General features: G+C 41.8%; 1 protein-coding gene across 1 annotated transcript in view; it reads left to right on the forward strand.

Annotated features, from left to right (window-relative positions):
• Nucleotides 1–6117: 6117 nt before the first annotated feature.
• LOC134202105 (probable pyruvate dehydrogenase E1 component subunit alpha, mitochondrial) overlaps nucleotides 6118–17790 on the forward strand; it is a 53290-nt gene continuing 41617 nt past the window's right edge. The window contains exons 1-3 of the mRNA XM_062677178.1: nucleotides 6118–6680; nucleotides 6748–6925; nucleotides 6981–7125. Coding sequence (XP_062533162.1) covers nucleotides 6200–6680; nucleotides 6748–6925; nucleotides 6981–7125 — 804 coding nt within the window. The 5' untranslated portion in view covers nucleotides 6118–6199. The remainder of the gene's footprint in view (nucleotides 6681–6747; nucleotides 6926–6980; nucleotides 7126–17790) is intronic.

The following is a 17790-nucleotide window of genomic DNA, read 5'->3' on the forward strand; positions in this document are numbered from 1 at the left end:
CAACATTCTGGAGCGACAGCACATACTGTCCGCAAAACTTACACGGAACACTCAGTTAGGCAACTGACAAATAACTTTTCTCAGATATAAAATTGCTTCCATCTTCAAAAATGTAACGTTTTTCAAAAAGCGCGTTTCACTGGTCAAAACGCCCCAGTGCGGTGTAGGAAGGACGATATCAATCAGTTGGTACCTATAAATATTTGCAAAACCAATTGCTATGTGAATATGGGAACATTTTTGTATTACGGAAAATACAAAAAGTTACAGTTTTGATGTAACTTTCAATGTTTGTTTGGTCAACATTCTGAAGCGGCAACTTGCGTACATCACGCAAAACTTGCACAAAACACTCAGTTGGGCAGCCAAATAACTTTTCTCAGTGGTTAATATGATATAAAATTGCTTCCATCTTCAAAATGTAACGTTTTTCAAAAATACGTTTCACTGGTCAAAACGCCCCAGTGTAGAAGCGGGACGATATGCCCTTACCAACTGTACAGAAGCGCAGCGAGCTTACAGCGGTTGCTACCAAATTATATGGAAAGTTTTGAAGTATAATTCCAACCCGCTTAAATGGACTTATGTTGGTTTTTAATGTGAAGCACATGAGGATTTGTAACCTTTTTATTATGGGATTGATAAAATGCTAATGAAGGGAGCTGTGAAACAAAGAACAAAGGATTGTTGGGCTTGAACAAAGTTGTAGAGGGAATCAGCGCTAGAAGTCCATATACAACACTTTTCGGAATTCCGCCTCTGGAATGAGTTATTGGCTGAATACTAAATGATAATGAAATGATAAGTTCAATCCCTGCTCCTGACGGAATCCAGAAGTTTCAAAGTGCTCGCGTTTTCAGGCACACCACTCGATGCAGGAAGCAACGTACAACTGTCTCATTTTTATTTTTTCACGCATGCTCATAAAAAAGCAAAGCGACGCAGCGAAGCTAAATCAACAAAAATTACGGTTGTACACCGCCTCCGATACGAATCAAAAACAAACAACATTCTTCTTTGGTGTCCTTCGTCCTTCTAAATAAATAAATAAATAATAATAAATAATATTTATTCAGACTAAGGCGAAGTGGCCTGTGCGGTATATAAGAGTCTTCTCCATTCGGCTTGGTCCATGGCTACACGTCGCCAACCACGACCACGTAGTCACAGAGGGTCCGCAAGTCACCTTTCACCTGATCGATCTACCCGCCCGCTGCGCACCTCGCCTTCTTATGCCCGTCGGATAAGATCAACTATCGAAATATCTAACCTTTAGGTTATTTCCATCAATAGCACTGCCAAGCGGTTATATTTCAAATTAAACTTGTTTTCGTCATGATGGTTTGACCTCCCGAATAACTTTGTAGAAGACGCCAATATTCTAAAATTCCAGATTTCGAGTAACCAACCTATCAGGTTATTTCATATGCACTAGCCGCCAATCAGTTGAAATCCAAATTAAACTGACCTCCATCACAATGGTTTTGATGATGAATAACCGAAGAGTTTTTCGAAGGCACATTTTTATTTATGCGTTACTCTTTATTTCCGTGTGATGGTTTGGCAAGATTGGAGCGGGTCGCCAAATTTGCCAACTCGCTATTCACCGAAGGTTGCGTTTACATTTCCCAAACCGCTTTACCAACGACCGGTGCGAGTTCGCGTCGATAGATGTGCTATTTTGGCTTTATTTACGCACTGGTGGGGACTCTCATAGTGGAGAGCGCAAAGCATCGCTTACTGACGATGATGCTTATGAACCTCACATAAGGTGTGTACATGTTCGTTGGTCGCAGCGATTTTTGACATCCCTGCATCTGTCGAACTGATTTGTTTACATATCAGTTGTATGGAAATGTTATTAGTTTTCGAGAAAACAGGGGAATCACGTGCCCAGTTTTCCTATACCGTGCGGGACCGAAATCCGCAGCACCGAAGGTAATTAATGTAAAAATAATTTATCTTGTATTGTTCAGATACTTGGCAAGCTTTAGGGCATAGAAATGGAAAGAAGGCTTTGAAATTAAACAACAAAATCACATTTACATTGGATTTTCCAGTACCGATTTGAAGAAAATAGCTTTGTCTAGTGTGCTGAGGTTAAAATATTGCAACAAATTTTAAACTAGGCTAGATATTAGCAAAAGAGAGCGTAATGAAAGAGAGTCTCTCATTTGGACTTACGACGTTTTCAAAAATCACGCGAGAACTGTACACACTGAGAGTAACGGGTTTTTGCGTGCTCTCACGATAAACTTTGAATCGCGTGAGTTACAAGCTGTGAGTGTAGACGACACCGATTCATTTAAATATTGCTCTCCTGAGGGTCTGTCTCATTTGGAGAATTAAACTTAAAAGTGACAGTTCGAAAATTAAAAAATCACCCCGTTATAAGAGTGGCTGGTGCTACCCAGCAATTCCAATAGGACATCTATGGAAAATGATTCGATATCTGTCAAAAGTAATCTTGCTCTGCGAGCAGGGTTATTCGATAATTATTGAAATGTCACTTTTAAGTTTAATTTCAGTTTAATTATCCAATTGAGACAGACCCTGAGATCACGGTAGCTCCATGTAGCTCACTACCCGAAACGCTCCACACACGAATAAGACGATCCCCACCGATTTGTATCCAAATAAGTGTCTAGTATAAGAACGAAATGCGTTCATATTTTATTTATGCACTTGTTCTCGCACCGGTTGTTTCTATCAAGGTTGTTGAAATGCAATCATGCTTCGCACCGGTGGTGAATATCCGGTTGCTATTGAGGCAAACACGGAAATAAATAAAATCAGGAAAAAATATTATTTATTTTCAAATCTTTCAGAACGCGCTCCAACTTTTGTAATATAAACACCGACGAACCGACGTGTCACCCCATGGAAAATAATTCAAATTTGCTGCCCACGACGCCATGATGAAAAATCATCGAACACTAGTGCCACCACCATAATGGCTCGCGAAGTTTTCGTAGCTCAGCCACCAACCTGCGTGTATTAACATTGCAGCGGAGTTGTGTCTTAGCTCATTTGACAGGAGCGATCGCCCGCAAAAGCGAATGGCCGTTAAAAAGTGTGGGACAATCAGAGAGCGCTAGTGACACGTCGGTTCGTCGGTGATATAAATATGTGCGTAATGCATTTTGTGATTATCAGATTAGCTAGACACACATCTGCTAGGTGGCGCTAGCTTATATGCAATAATTTAGTGAGGTGGATATCTCGAGATCTATAAAACTTAGAAAGATTTTGTCTCCTACAAAGTTGTTCGGGTAGCCATAACATTTATGACTAGTTTAGTTTGGAATTCATACGCATAGCGGCGCTAGTGTATGAGAAATTACCTGTTAGGTTAAATATTTCTGAATCCGTAAGAGTTGAAAAGTGGCCATCTTCTACAAAGTTATCCGAATTATCTGTTAGGTTGGTTATTATGTAAGATTTAAAAGGGTAGTCAAACCTGAGTGGTGCGGATAGAATCGATTTGGTTGTCAAACTGAAGCCAAAATTTGCTATTGTGCCGGAGCCAAACATTGAAGATTGTGGTTATGTTCGTTTCTGATCTAATATTGAGAAGTATTGTTATTATTTGGTGAAAAAATAAAAATTAACTTTTTTTGAGTTTTGTATCCTTTGTAACAAATATTCTCACATTATATTTCGAGTGGAAAATTAGTAGGAATGCAACTAAAAGCACTCGTTACGAAATTTCTTGAGATTCAGCAGCTGATTGTAGCATGAATGTATGTAAACAATCGTTAAGTCATGTAGAGTCTAGCGCATTTGTGCGCCCTCATTTAGCGTGGAAAGAGAAATTCGAAGAGCGGGAAATGTTTGACAGCCGAGTAACTGCAAAATAATTTTGTTTATGGGAGTGATTTCAAAATATCCCTCTACTCGCTTGAGCGCAGAAAAGCGGTTCTATCCGCAGCACCCAGAGTCAAACCAGAAGTTACGTTTGAAACCGCAATAGTCGTTGGCGCTCGAGTTGAGTCGAATCGAGTCAAGTACGAGGCATTGAAGATGGCCTTACTGTAGAAGTCGAAATAAGTATCTGTCAAAGGTACAACCAAGTGGTGGAATTAAATGGAATTGTACGAACTCGTCTTATGGCAAGTAAAGGGGCTCCCACAATGATGAGCGCAGCGGCGCGTTTTGACAGTTAACCCATGAATTCTCTGCCAAAACGCGCTGCTGCACTCACCATTGTAGGTGGGCCATAACTTTGTAGAATACGGCAATATTCTGAAAACTCCAGATTTGAGATATTTAACCTATCAGTTTATTTCTTATACACTAGCGCCGCTAAGCGATTGTGTTTAAAACTAAACTTGCTTGCATCATGACGGTTTCCACCACCCGAACAATACGGCAATATTCTAAAAATTACATATTTTGAGATACCTGACCTATCGGGTTATTTCCAATACCCTAGTGCCGCCAAGCGTTTGTATTATTAACTAAACTCGCTCGTCATGATGGCTTTAATCTTGGTTTTAATCATCCGAACAACTTTGCAGAAGACGGCAATATTCTTAAGATTTCAACTATCGAAATATCTAACCTTTTAGGTTATTTCCAATTCACTAGCACCGCCAAGCGGTTATATTTCAAATTAAACTTGTTTTCGTCATGATGGTTTTGACCTCCCGAATAACTTTGTAGAAGACGCCAATATTCTAAAAATTCCAGATTTCGAGTAACTAACCTATCAGGTTATTTCATATGCACTAGCGCCGCCAATCAGTTGAAATCCAAACTAAACTGACCTCCATCACAATGGTTTTGATGATGAATAACCGAAGAGTTTTTCAGAAGGCGGCACATTTTTTATTTATGCGTTACTCTTTATTTCCGTGTGATGGTTTGGCAACGGTTGGAGCGGGTCGCCAAATTTGCCAACTCGCTATTCACCGAAGGTTGCGTTTACATTTCCCAAACCCGTTTACCAACGACCGGTGCGAGTTCGCGTCATGATAGAGGTTGCTATTTTGGCTTTATTTACGCACTGGTGGGGATCGTCTAAGGGTGGAGAGCGCAAAAGCATCGCTTACTGACGATGATGCTTATGAACCTCACATAAGGTGTGTATACATGTTCGTTGGTCGCTAGAAGCGATTTTTTGACATCCCTGATCATCTGTCGAACTGATTTGTTTACACATATCAGTTGTATGGAAATGTTATTAGTTTTCGAGAAAACAGGGGGAATCACGTGTGCCCAGTTTTCCCTATACCGTGCGGGACCGAAATCCGTACAGCACCGAAGGTAATTAATGTAAAAATAATTTATCTTGTATTGTTCAGATACTTGGCAGTAAGCTTTTAGGGCATAGAAATGGAAAGAAGGCTTTGAAATTAAAACAACAAAAATCAAAAACAAATCGTCACCCATCAAACGCGGAGTTTTTGCCGCCATTTTGTTTTCGAGTAGAGCATTATTGCACCAAAATTATTTATTATTATTTATTCAGACTAAGGCCGAAGTGGCCTGTGCGGTATATAAGAGTCTTCTCCATTCGGCTCGGTCCATGGCTACACGTCGCCAACCACGCAGTCTACGGAGGGTCCGCAAGTCATCTTCCACCTGATCGATCCACCTTGCCCGCTGCGCACCTCGCCTTCTTGTGCCCGTCGGATCGTTATTGCTCCAAAAGTAACTGTTTATTTGCTAATTGCGAATCATTACATAAGATAAGGGGAATACAAATCGAAGGGATCGCTTCTTAAGGTGCGTATCGAACTATTCACAGTGGTAGTTTAGTCAATCAGACTGTTTCAATTTGAATATTTGGTTTAAAAATAGGTGTACGGATTTTGATCCTTTGATTCGAAATCCATCCACGGTGGACGAATTTCGAGTCAGGAGTAGTTGATTTTATTATGTTTTTCGTAGTTTATAATGAGTAAATGTGAAACACTTCAAAAGTAGAAGCCTTCATGCTCCTATGTCAATGAAAAACGTTTTATTTACATTCGATTCCTATTTTCTAATGACTTTTTTATATGCCAAGGTGCTTAAGTGTACGGATTTCGATCCCCCATGGTAGTCATTAAATTATTCATAAAAAAATAACACTATTGAATTGAACACTGTTCAAATTTATCATTTTCAGCCGTTCAAATTGCATAATTTAGAAACAGGACCAGCAACATCAGCAAAGATAACTAGAGATGAAGCGATTACATACTACAAGGCCATGCAATTAATTAGAAGATTGGAAACTTCTGCAGGAAATTTGTACAAAGAGAAAATTGTCCGAGGCTTTTGTCATCTTTACTCAGGACAAGAAGCATGTGCCGTGGGAATGAAGGCGGCAATGCGGTCACAGGATAACATCATTTCGGCTTACCGGGTACACGGCTGGACTAATTTAATGGGAGTAAGTCTGAAAGGTGTTCTGTCGGAGCTTACCGGAAGACAAAGCGGATGTGCTCGCGGGAAAGGTGGTTCCATGCATATGTACGCCCCCAATTTCTATGGTGGAAATGGAATCGTAGGTGCCCAAGTACCGCTTGGCGCTGGTGTCGCTTTGGCCTGCAAGTACAAAGGAAACAATGGAGTTTGTCTATCATTATATGGAGACGGAGCTTCAAACCAAGGACAAGTTTTCGAAGCTTACAACATGGCGTACCTTTGGAACCTGCCTTGTATTTTTGTATGCGAGAATAACGGTTACGGTAACACTAACAGAATAGATTTTTTCAAACAATATTTTAACCTACTATACTAAATTCATTATCCTAGGGATGGGAACCAGTGCAAGCCGTTCGTCCTGCAACACTAATTACTACCAGCGGGGAGATGTGTTGCCAGGAATTTGGGTAGATGGAATGGATGTGATTGCGGTCAAACTGGCTACTGATTTTGCTATCGACTATGTTCTAAAAAACGGCCCTTTGGTTATGGAAGTATACACTTACAGGTAGGATTTATTAAGTTGATTTTTTCTTAAATTTTTATATTCGTGAATCCATTAGATACTCTGGACACTCAATGTCAGATCCTGGAACAAGTTATAGAACACGTGATGAAGTTCAAGAAGTTCGCCAAACAAGAGATCCTATCTCATCTTTCAAGGAAAAAATTATTTCTGCCGGGCTGGTCACAGCAGATGAACTTAAGGTACGTCTTTACAGCTAGCAAAGATCTTTTGATAAGAGTTTTTTTAGCTTTTCGCGGAATGTCTTCACTTGTCATAAGACGAGTTTTAATTCCACCACTTGATTATTACTTTAACAGATACGTATTTCGACCTCAACAGTAAGGCCGTCTTCAGTGTCTGTTCGAAATACGTATCTGATAATGTTAAAATCAAGTGGTGGAATTAAATGGGACAGTGCGAGATCTTTTATTTGATTCTTTCTCTTGTAAATTGACAATTGCAAACAAACAAATACTATCCCCACTGAGAACATTCCCCTTCCCGTCCATGGTGTATGCCGGATTTTCTCTAGGTTTCAATAGAGGTTAAAACACTTTCACTGTTATTTTTTTTTCTTCAACTACGTTTTCAAATTCGAAGCTTCTCTAACACTATCCATGTAAACAAAAGATATTTTAGTTACAAGATAAAGATTGTCGCTTCGGTTCCCTTTGTTCTGCTGCCCGAAACATGTATGGTACCTAAGGGCGAAGCCAGAGTAAACGCGACGTGCGATGCGACGCAACGCGACAGTGCAATTTGACAACCTGTTGATAATGATTGTTATTCTTTTACGTGAGTCGCGTCGCGTCGCATCGCTCGTCGCGTTTACTCTGGCGGGCACCTAACTGTCAAATCGTATGTATTTTCCTTCATTGACATTTAGCACCCTATCCTCGCCACCAAAAGATGTTCCGGGCAGCGACGACAGCGACAATCTTTATCTCGTAACTAAAATATCTTTTATGTAAACTATCTATTCTTATTCAACGTAAAATCTTGCATGAGTAGTGGTTGAGACAGGGGGCAAAGTTTGAAATAAAAATTTGCCGTCATGATTTCAATTATTTAATTACTTCAGTTGATCTCGTTGTGTATGGAAGAAGGAAGAAAGAAAAGGGAGAAGGAAGGAGGAAGAAAGAAGAAGGAAGAGGGAGGAAAGAAGAAGCAGAAAGAGGAAGGAAGAAGGAAGACGGAAGAAAAAAAAGGTAGAAGGAAGAAGGAAGAAGGAAGAAAGAAGAAGTAAAAAGAAAAAAAGGAAAAATGAAGAAAAAAGAAGGGAAAAGGAAAAAGGAAGAAGCAAAAAGGAAGAAAAAAAAGAAGAAGGAAAAAAGAGAGAGAAAGCAGGAAGAAAGAAGCAGGAAGAGGGAGGAAAGAAGAAGGCGAAAGTAGAAAGAAGAGGGAAGAAGGAAGAAGGGAGGAGGAAGAATGAAGAAAGAAGAAGGAAGAAGGAAAAAAAAGAAGCAGGGAGGTAGAAAGAAGAAGTAAGAAGGATTAAAGAAGAAGCAAGAAGATAGAAAAAATAAGTAAGAAGGAATAAGGAAGAAGAAATCCCTAGCAGCACACATATTCCACTTAGGTTACTGCAACTCGTATGTGACCAGGTATAATCTCAAACAAGTTGCTGCAACCGATTTTGTCTGACTTGTGCTGCTTGGGTAAGAAGCAAGAAGGTAGAAAGAACAAGTAAGAAGGAATAAGGAAGAAGAAATAAGGAAGAGTGAAGAAAGCAAAAAGGAAGAAATTTGTATTTGTAATTTATTCATCGGACTGTGCTGTCTACATGAAATTCTTAAATCTAGTTGTGGTCAAACATTAAAAACATTACATACGGATCAGCAAACGACAGCGAAATCTGGATGTTGAAATCTGGAAATCAAATTCGTCGGACACTTCGTTGAATCGATGAATCATGGCGACAATGGAACTGTTAGCAGCATAGTTAGTTGCTTGTGGCTCCTCGTGTAGCAGCGCTCGCGCTCGAAGCGTTCGGACGAGTGCGTATAAACTAATTCTCGACAGCAACTCAGGAGCATCGTATTCGAATGTTAAAATCTTGGCAATAAAAACACACTGAGCAACATTCCTCCGCTTGGCTAGAGTATCCAACCCGAGTAGACGACAGCGATCACCATAGGCAGGCAAATTCAACGGGTCACTCCATGGAAGGCTGCGCAAAGCATATCTGACGAATCTTCTTTGGACAGATTCGAACCGCTCATTCCATACAGCCTGGTAGGGATTCCAAACAGCAGACGCAAACTCTAGTATTGAGCGAACCAGGGAGCAGTACTACGATTTGTAACACAACGGATCTTGAAACTCATTGGATATTTTGAACATGAAGCCAAGCAGGTGATTGGCTCTATCGATGATATTTGTAAAGTGGCGGGTGTAGGTAAGCTTTTCATCCAAAATAACTCCTAGGTCTTTTACATGATCAACCCGTTGAAGTGGAGAACCACCAATACTAAAGTCAAACTGGACGAAATTAGTTGTTCGTCGGAAACTTATGACACAGCACTTAGGAATGCTGAGAACCATTATATTCCGAGTATACCAGCCATTGAAGATTTCAAGAAGGTTCTGTAGTTCATAGCAGTCAGTGAGGTCTCGAACAACTACATACATTTTGAGGTCATCGGCAAATAACAGCAGCATACCTCCACGTCGCAAAATAAGGGTTACATCGTTTATGAAAAGCGAGAATAGCAATGGTCCAAGGGTGCTACCTTGTGGAACACCAGAAAGGTTCGAGAAATAGTCGGATGAATTATTTCCAATATTGATCGACATTTGGCGTCCAACCAGATAAGATCGGAGCCACGTGCATAAAGCAAAAGAACAGCCCATTTTTTCTAGTTTTGCAAACAGCAGGTCATGGTTAACTTTGTCAAAAGCAGATTTGAGATCGATGTAAACGGCGTCTATTTAGAATTTTCTACTCATGTTCTCCATGCAAAACGAAGTAAAACTGACAAGATTCAACCGTCTAAGACGAATTAAGTACTGTCCATTTAATTCCACCAGTTAATTTTCGTTATCTTTGCAGATACGTATTTCGACCACAACTGTGTGGTCGTCTTCAGTGTCTTGTACTCGACTCGACTTCAGTCGACAGTCAGTCGAGTCAAGTACAAGACACTGAAGACGACCACACAGTTGTGGTCGAAATACGTATCTGCAAAGATAACGAAAATTAACTGGTGGAATTAAATGGACAGTACTTAATTCGTCTTAGACGGTTGAATACACCCCACTAAAAGAGCTATATATATTTTTCTGACAAGATTCGTTTCCACAGAGCGACCGGGAAAGAAACCATGCTGATAAGGGCTGATGTAATTTCTGCAGGAAGCGAACATTCTATCGTTCATCAGCGACTCGAACACTTTCGACTCCACTCCGAGTGATGTAATGCCACGGTAGTTTCTCACATCTCGTTTGTCGCCTTTCTTGAACACTGGGAACATAGTAGAGCATTTCCACTGCACTGGAAATTTCCTCTGCTGGAGTGATAGGTTGAATAGAAGACAAAGTGGCACAGCTAAAATATCGGAGCATTTTTTTTAGCACGGCCGATGGAAGAACGCTAGGTCCAGCAGAAAATGATGAGAGAAAGAAGAAAGAAGGAAAATTTTTCGAAGAAGAACAAAGAAAGAGGAAAAAATGGGGAAGGAAGAAGAAAGAAGCGATAAGGAAGGAAGGAAGAAAAATGGAAGAAGGAAGAAGGAAAAAGAAAAAGCGAGAAGAAAGAAAAAAGAAACGAGAAGAAAGAAGGAAAGAGGAAGAAGAAAGAAGGATTACATCGGTATCGGAATATGTTTATGTTTTCGATATCTGTTATTTTGATCGTTTTTTCACCGTGCAAAATTCGTCAATTTGCGTTCTGTTTGATAGCGTTCGATAGTAATCCGTGTTGTGCATCCCAGTAAGCCGGAGGATTTCGTGTAGCTAGTGAAAAAGCTGAGAAATCTACCTGCTGAATAAAGAATCGATTCTGTGGGGCTGGTCCACTTGCTGATCGCTGTTTGTACTCTAGCTGCACTTTGTCCGCAACCGTACATGTGATAAATTGCCGTGTTTGTGTGCATTTGTTTATTTCCGAATAACTCAGTTTCTGTTGTCTTGAAAGCATTATGTCTTACGTCTGCTGCCCATGTGCTGGTGAAATCGGTGATATTCAAATTGAATGCCAAGGTTTTTTGCAAGGCTATTTTTCATCCCCGATGTTGAGGAGTTAAGACGAATGCATTCAAAAAAGGGATGAAAAATCAGCAAGGCTGGCTGTTTTGGTTGTGTCCCTCCTGCTCAACCTTGATGAAGGAGATGCGCCTCCGCAATGCCGTCAGCTGCGCTTATGAAGTTGGACAAGGAGATGCACTTAACTCTCACAGCGACATAATGCAAAACCTGAAATCTGAAACCATGAAAGGGTTAAAAATTGAAATAAGAACCAATTTTGCCAAACTCATCAACTCTAGTTCGTGCACTCCGAAATTTTCTATACGCACTGGTGGCCATCCAATGTTAAGCAAATGCCGAAGACTGTTTAGTACGGCCGGAGACAAAGTTCCGAACAAACAACCTACAATGCTACTCGGAACTGGTAGTACGCCCTCTCCATCGCTCGCAATAGCCACTGTTTCTGCAGCCCAGCCTATGTTCTGGTTGTATTTATCACGAATCGCCAGAGACGTTACCGCCGAACAGGTGTGCGCCCTGGCAAAAAAGCGTCTGGGAAGCGAGGACATACAAGCTGCCCGTCTTGTCGTCAAGGGACGAGACATAAGCACCTTATCATTCGTGTCATTCAAAGTTGGGATGAGTATGGAATTAAAATTTAAGGCAGTGTCAACCTCCCCTTGGCCGAAAGGTTTTACCTACAGGGACTTTAATGACAACAGATCGGGCGTAAATTTTTGGCGCCCGGGACCCGAAGCCACAGCCGTCGATCCGCTGGATGTTTCCTCGGAAATTATAGCTATGGAATAAGCAGTAATCTACCTCTCATCAGCCCTGCACCGGGACGCAAACTTGCCGAAAGCTTCAAGGAAGCCCCTATTCATCTTACCGCAGTCGAGCCTATCCTGCCTGCGATTTTCAGCCGTTCCGGTCCTGCGTGTGAGTTGGGAACGGGCCCTCCTTAGCCGTGCGGTAAGACGCGCGGCTACAAAGCAAGAACCATGCTGAGGGTGGCTGGGTTCGATTCCCGGTGCCGGTCTAGGCAATTTTCGGATTGGAAATTATCTCGACTTCCATGGGCATAAAAGTATCATCGTGTTAGCCTCATGATATACGAATACAAAAATGGTAACCTCGCAGTTAATAACTGTGGAAGTGCTTAATGAACACTAAGCTGAGAGGCGGCTCTGTCCCAGTGTGGGGATGTAATGCCAATAAGAAGAAGAAGAAGTGTGAGAAGTGTCCGTGCATTTCTGTCCCTGATGTATTTGTCGCTTCTAGTCATCTACGATCATCAAGCCAGCTGCTTTCCACTTCCACGACGTGCACTTGTACAGTATGCAGTCCCAAGAAAGCTCCTATAGTCTTAAGCACCACTGAATATCTCCGTTCAACGTCGACTAGCCATCAAAATTATTCAAGCCAACGTATTCGTTTCGCAATCGAGCTGAAACCGGGACGCACATCTGCGGCTAGCCCAAAGGAAGCCCCTATTCCGCTCAGCGCAGTCGAGCCTCCGCTGCCAGCATCCAATAGTCGTCCCGGTCCTGCGTCTGAGCTGGAAGATGGGATCTTCCGAACTTCTACCGCAGGCAAGTATCATCTCATTCTGAGCTTTCCTTACTCTGAATCCGATGCTAATTCCAGTCTACCTGAAACTAACAACAACTGGACACCGACACGAATAAGCGTTTCCGGTCAAATTACCGAAGGAAGCCCCTACTCCTCTCAGCTTAGTTGAGCCCTCGCTGCCAGCGACCAGCAGTCGTCCCGGTCCTTTGTCTGAGGTGGAAGATGGGGTCTTCCGAAATCCTACATCCGGCAAGTACAACCAGTTACCGGTATTTTCCATACCTGAGTATGTCTCAAATTCCAGTGCTTCCACTTCCGCCTCACGAGAATCTCCGCAACCGCTTATTTCCGATGTAAGGACTTCTGCCTCAGCATCTTCGAATATTTTGGTATACATGCTACAACGTCGGCGAAATCAATAGCTCTATTTCCGAATACCATCTGGCTTTGTGCGATGGCTGCTATGACATGTACGCGTTTACCGAAACCTGGCTCAACGATAAGACCTCTACAAATCAGCTGTTCGACGACTCATACTCCGTTTTTCGACAAGATAGGTCACTTTTCAATAGCAACAAACGCACTGGAGAAGGTGTTTTGATAGCTGTTTGCTCTAGTTTCAAATCCCGACTAATCAGTCCTCCTAACAATACATCTGTAGAGCAATTATGGATCGCCGTATCTACTGTTGATGGCACTCTCTATGTCTGTGTTGTTTACATCCCTCCCGACCGAATCAATGACGCAGTCGAAAGGCACATTGATTCACTTAACTGGGTGGTTTCACAATTGGGACCAAGAGACAACCTTATTATCCTGGGTGATTTTAAGGTGATTATACAATTGATCCCGAGGTGAATTTTTAAATTCACCATATGTTTTTTTTTCCTATTTCCAAAAACTTAAATCTAGCACAATCATGTTCGGCAGTTCTGAAATTAAAGTCGATTGCTTAGCATAAGTGAATAAATGATCTGCCATTGTTTCACCCCATATGCGTGTTATGGTTCTCTCATCTCGTGCTCTTGAAAATTTCGACAAAAAGCACGTGGTTCCCCAGATGGCTGATTTGTGGTTTTGTTGTGTAATCACCTTAACCTGAGCTCGATCACTTGGCAGCGCCACGTTGGGGTTGCTGATTCCGGTCCCTTCAAGATCCTTGATTGGCCAGACGTCTCGTAGGCTACTCGTCGCGTACAGCACTGCAGGATTGAAACAAATGAATGCAGTCGAAAATGAAAACGATCGAATACTTGACCTTTGCTTCGTTAGCGACGAACTGCGTGAGAGCTGTTCGATTATACAGGCTCCATCTCCGCTCGTTAAAATCGGTCGACATCATCCTCCCATACTGACACATCTTAAGATAAATCCGTACTGTCGCTTCTACGAGCCGTCTGAAAGCGTTTCATACGACTTTTACCTTCTGTCTGTGCTCAAAAAAACTTACGTTGTCTGTGCTCTGGGGTCAAATTGACCCCAAATTGAAATTGCTATAACTTTTTTAATGTTGGGCCAATTTTGGATTTTTTGTGCTATTTCGAAGTATAATTTAATCATCTTTCAGGTCGTTTCCAAAGATTGACTATAGGTAGGCGGGTACATCGCGAGGAGGGGTTTTAGTAAACAAGGGTACAAAAACAGTGATTTTTCATGATTATTTTACTTATATCCGAAAATCCTACCCATTTTTAACTGCAACTTTTTTAAAAAAGGCTATGCAGGAAGGCATGTGCTTTGGCAAGAGGCGTTGATAAGTTTAGAACTCGGCCGCCAGGTGGTGGTATATTTGAATTCATTATTTTAGACTACTGAAGATATTCCGATATATAGAATTCTCCTCAGTGTAAATATTCTTATCGCACAAATTAAAAAATGAGAAGAAGTGCTCATTATATTGAGCACCGCTTTGTAGTGCTAGACATCCTGAACAATGTTGCTGTATACAACTTTGGTTCTACACCTATGAGGGATCTCAAGCTAAAGCAATATTTCATATATGCAAGAATATTGCAAGTACACTAGCGCCGCCTATTTGTAAATTTCCTTATTATTTATTCCGTCAAATGACAGTCTATTGCCACCAGACGAACTTTGTTACAGACGTCATCTTTACAAATTTCAAAATTGTGCGATAAGAATATTTACAATGAGGAAAATTCCATATATCGGAGTTACTTGAGTAGTGTAAAATAATGAATTCAAATATACCGCCACCTAGCGACCAAGCGCTAAACTAATCAATGCCTCATGTCAAAGCAGACGCCTTCCTGCATAACCTTTTTGAAAAGGTGCAGTTCAAAATGGGTAGGATTTTCAGATATAATAAAATAAGCATGAAAAATCACTGTTTTTGTACCCTTTTTTACGAAAACCCCTCTCCGCGATGTACCCGCCCACCTATAGTAAATTTTTGGTAGCGACCTGAAAGATGATTAAATTATCTTGCGAAACAGCCCCAAAAATCCAAAATTGGCCAAACATTAAAATAGTTATAGCAATTTCAATTTGGGGTCAATTTGACCCCAGAGCACAGACAACGTAAGTTTTTGAAAAAAGGACACTGTAGCGCATATTTTCAAGATTTTTCAAGCGCAATTTGCACATAGGAGACAGATCTCGGCGAGTTTTGCAAACTACCAAAAATTAGGAGAATCGGTTGAAAACTAAAAAAATGGCAGCCACTCAAAGTGGCCTGGGGTTATATTGACCCCAGAGCACAGACAAAAGATTAATAAGGCCAATTTCAACGGAATGAATGATTTTCTTGCACACGTTGACTTGGACGCTATTCTTCAAGACTTCGACGTCGATCTCGCTGCATCGACTGTGTCAAGTATATTACTGTACGCTATTGATCAGTTCGCTCCGCTGAAATCCATATCCAAACCGGTTAAGCCAACATGGTCTAATGCTCACCTTAAAAACCTCAAAAGAGTGAAGCGCGCGGCTCTCAGACAACATAGCAAGTATCGTTCGGATTCTTCAAAAGCCAGTTATTTGAAGGCAAACTCTGACTATCAGCAACTCATCGACCACCTTTATAACATCTTTCAAAATCGTCTACAAAGTCGACTCAAGACTAACCCTAAAAGTTTTTGGCGTCAACACGAAAGGAATCAGGACTGCCCTCTTCGATGACAGATGGTTTATGCGAAGCTGAAACTACCCACGACATGGTCAATTTGTTTCGATCCCAATTCAGTAGTGTCTTTACAAATGAGCACCTCGACTCTCAGCCTGTAGCCAACGCCACCAGGAATATTCCCCGTTTTGAAGCCGCTGAGCAGCCGTTCTTCGTTACCGACGATAATGTAATAACAGCTAGTAAGGAATTGAAAACTTCAATTGGACAAAAGACTTCATGCAACACGTGTTTATGCCTAAAAGATCGACGACTACTAGCCTAACGTGTTTCACTTCCTTTGTAATTCGACAAATGGAGAGTGGCCATCAGGTGGATGCCATTTATACAGACCTTTCTGTAGCATTCGACAAGATGAATCATCAGATCGCCATTGCGAAATTTGACAAATTAGGCATTAATAACTGCATGCTCGGTTGGCTTCAATCCTATTTAACTGGACGGAGTATGGCGGTTAAAATCGGAATCACATTTCACTGCCCTTTTGGTTTGGTCCGGCGTTCCACAGGGCAGCCATTTGCAATATTCCTGCAAAAACAATTCGAAGTGTTTGCCGAATGGTGCCGCATAAACCGAATGACATTAAATGTCGCAAAATGTTCTGTCATATCCTTTGGCCGCAAACATTCGCTCTTCCTATTCGACTACGCTTTGGGAGATAATCAGCTTCAACGCGAATCGACAGTCAAAGAACTCGGAGTTTTGATCGACTCGAAAATGACATTCAAGGATCATGTAGCATATATTGTTTCGAAGGCATCTTCACAACTAGGCTTCCTGTTTCGCTTTGCCAAGAAATTCCGGGATGTGTACTGTCTGAAATCACTGTTTTGTGCAACTGTTCGCCCAATCTAGGAGTACTCGTCAGTTGTCTGGGCTCCGATTACCAAAACGAAGCTCAGCGCATCGAAACTATCCAAAGAAAACTCGTGCGCTTCGCTCTGCGACATCTAAGGTGGAGAGATCCGCTCAACCTACCAAGCTACAGTAGTCGTTGTCAGCTTATTAACCTCGACTCTCTTGATGCAAGGCGTAACGTGGCTAAGGCCTGCTTCATCAGCGATCTTCTTCAAGGAAACATTGACTGCCCTAGGTTGTTCAGCTTGCTGGACATCAACACTAGCCGCCGTAATCTCCGATCACACTCGTTCATCAATCTCCCTGCAGCCAGAACTAACTATGGACTACATGAGCCGGTCCGAAGCATGTCCTGTTTATTCAATAGGTGTTATTCTGTGTTTGATTTTAATGTGTCGCGAGGAACTAATAAGTGTAATTTTCAGCATATTTTTCGCTCTTGACTATAAGCTAACGTATGTACGTAGTTAATGTATTTATTTTAAGATAGCGGTCATTGGGGTGTCTATTTCACCTATGGACAATAAATCATAATAATAATAATAAATAGGTGGGAACTCAGGTGAAATACCCTGGGCGTCCATGAAAAACCACCATTTCGAGTAGGTGGGAGCTGAAGGCCCAATTCATAAGCACCAATGAAAAACCACCCTCGGGCGAGCACTGGCGCTTGAACCTAGCTAATTTAGCACTGTAAAGAATTAAATAACTTTACAGAACCCGTAGCTTCCGGGAATGAAAGCACACCCAAATATGGAGTTACGCTCAAGAACAATACCACCCATGCGATTGCCCGAGGAGGGAGCCCCTACTGGAGCTGGTCCTGGAACGGAGGACAGAGCGAGCGGCCAGCAGCTAGAGGAAGGAGAGGTGCAACAGCGACCCTCTAGTCATCGGGCTCAGCCCGTGCCGACAAGGCAAAACAGAAACGGCAGCAGAAGAAATCACCAAGGCAATGCTGCACCTGCTGATGTTGCTGTGGTTGATCGACGTCAATCACTCACGTTAGCGGGCTGCCGACGGCAACGGATCATGTGGACAAGGGAGATGAATCAGTACGTGATCCGTTGCTACTACGTTTGCACCAGGATGGAGACGGATATGT

Source organism: Armigeres subalbatus, unplaced genomic scaffold, assembly GCF_024139115.2.
Source record: "Armigeres subalbatus isolate Guangzhou_Male unplaced genomic scaffold, GZ_Asu_2 Contig1008, whole genome shotgun sequence".
Lineage (NCBI taxonomy): Eukaryota > Metazoa > Arthropoda > Insecta > Diptera > Culicidae > Armigeres > Armigeres subalbatus.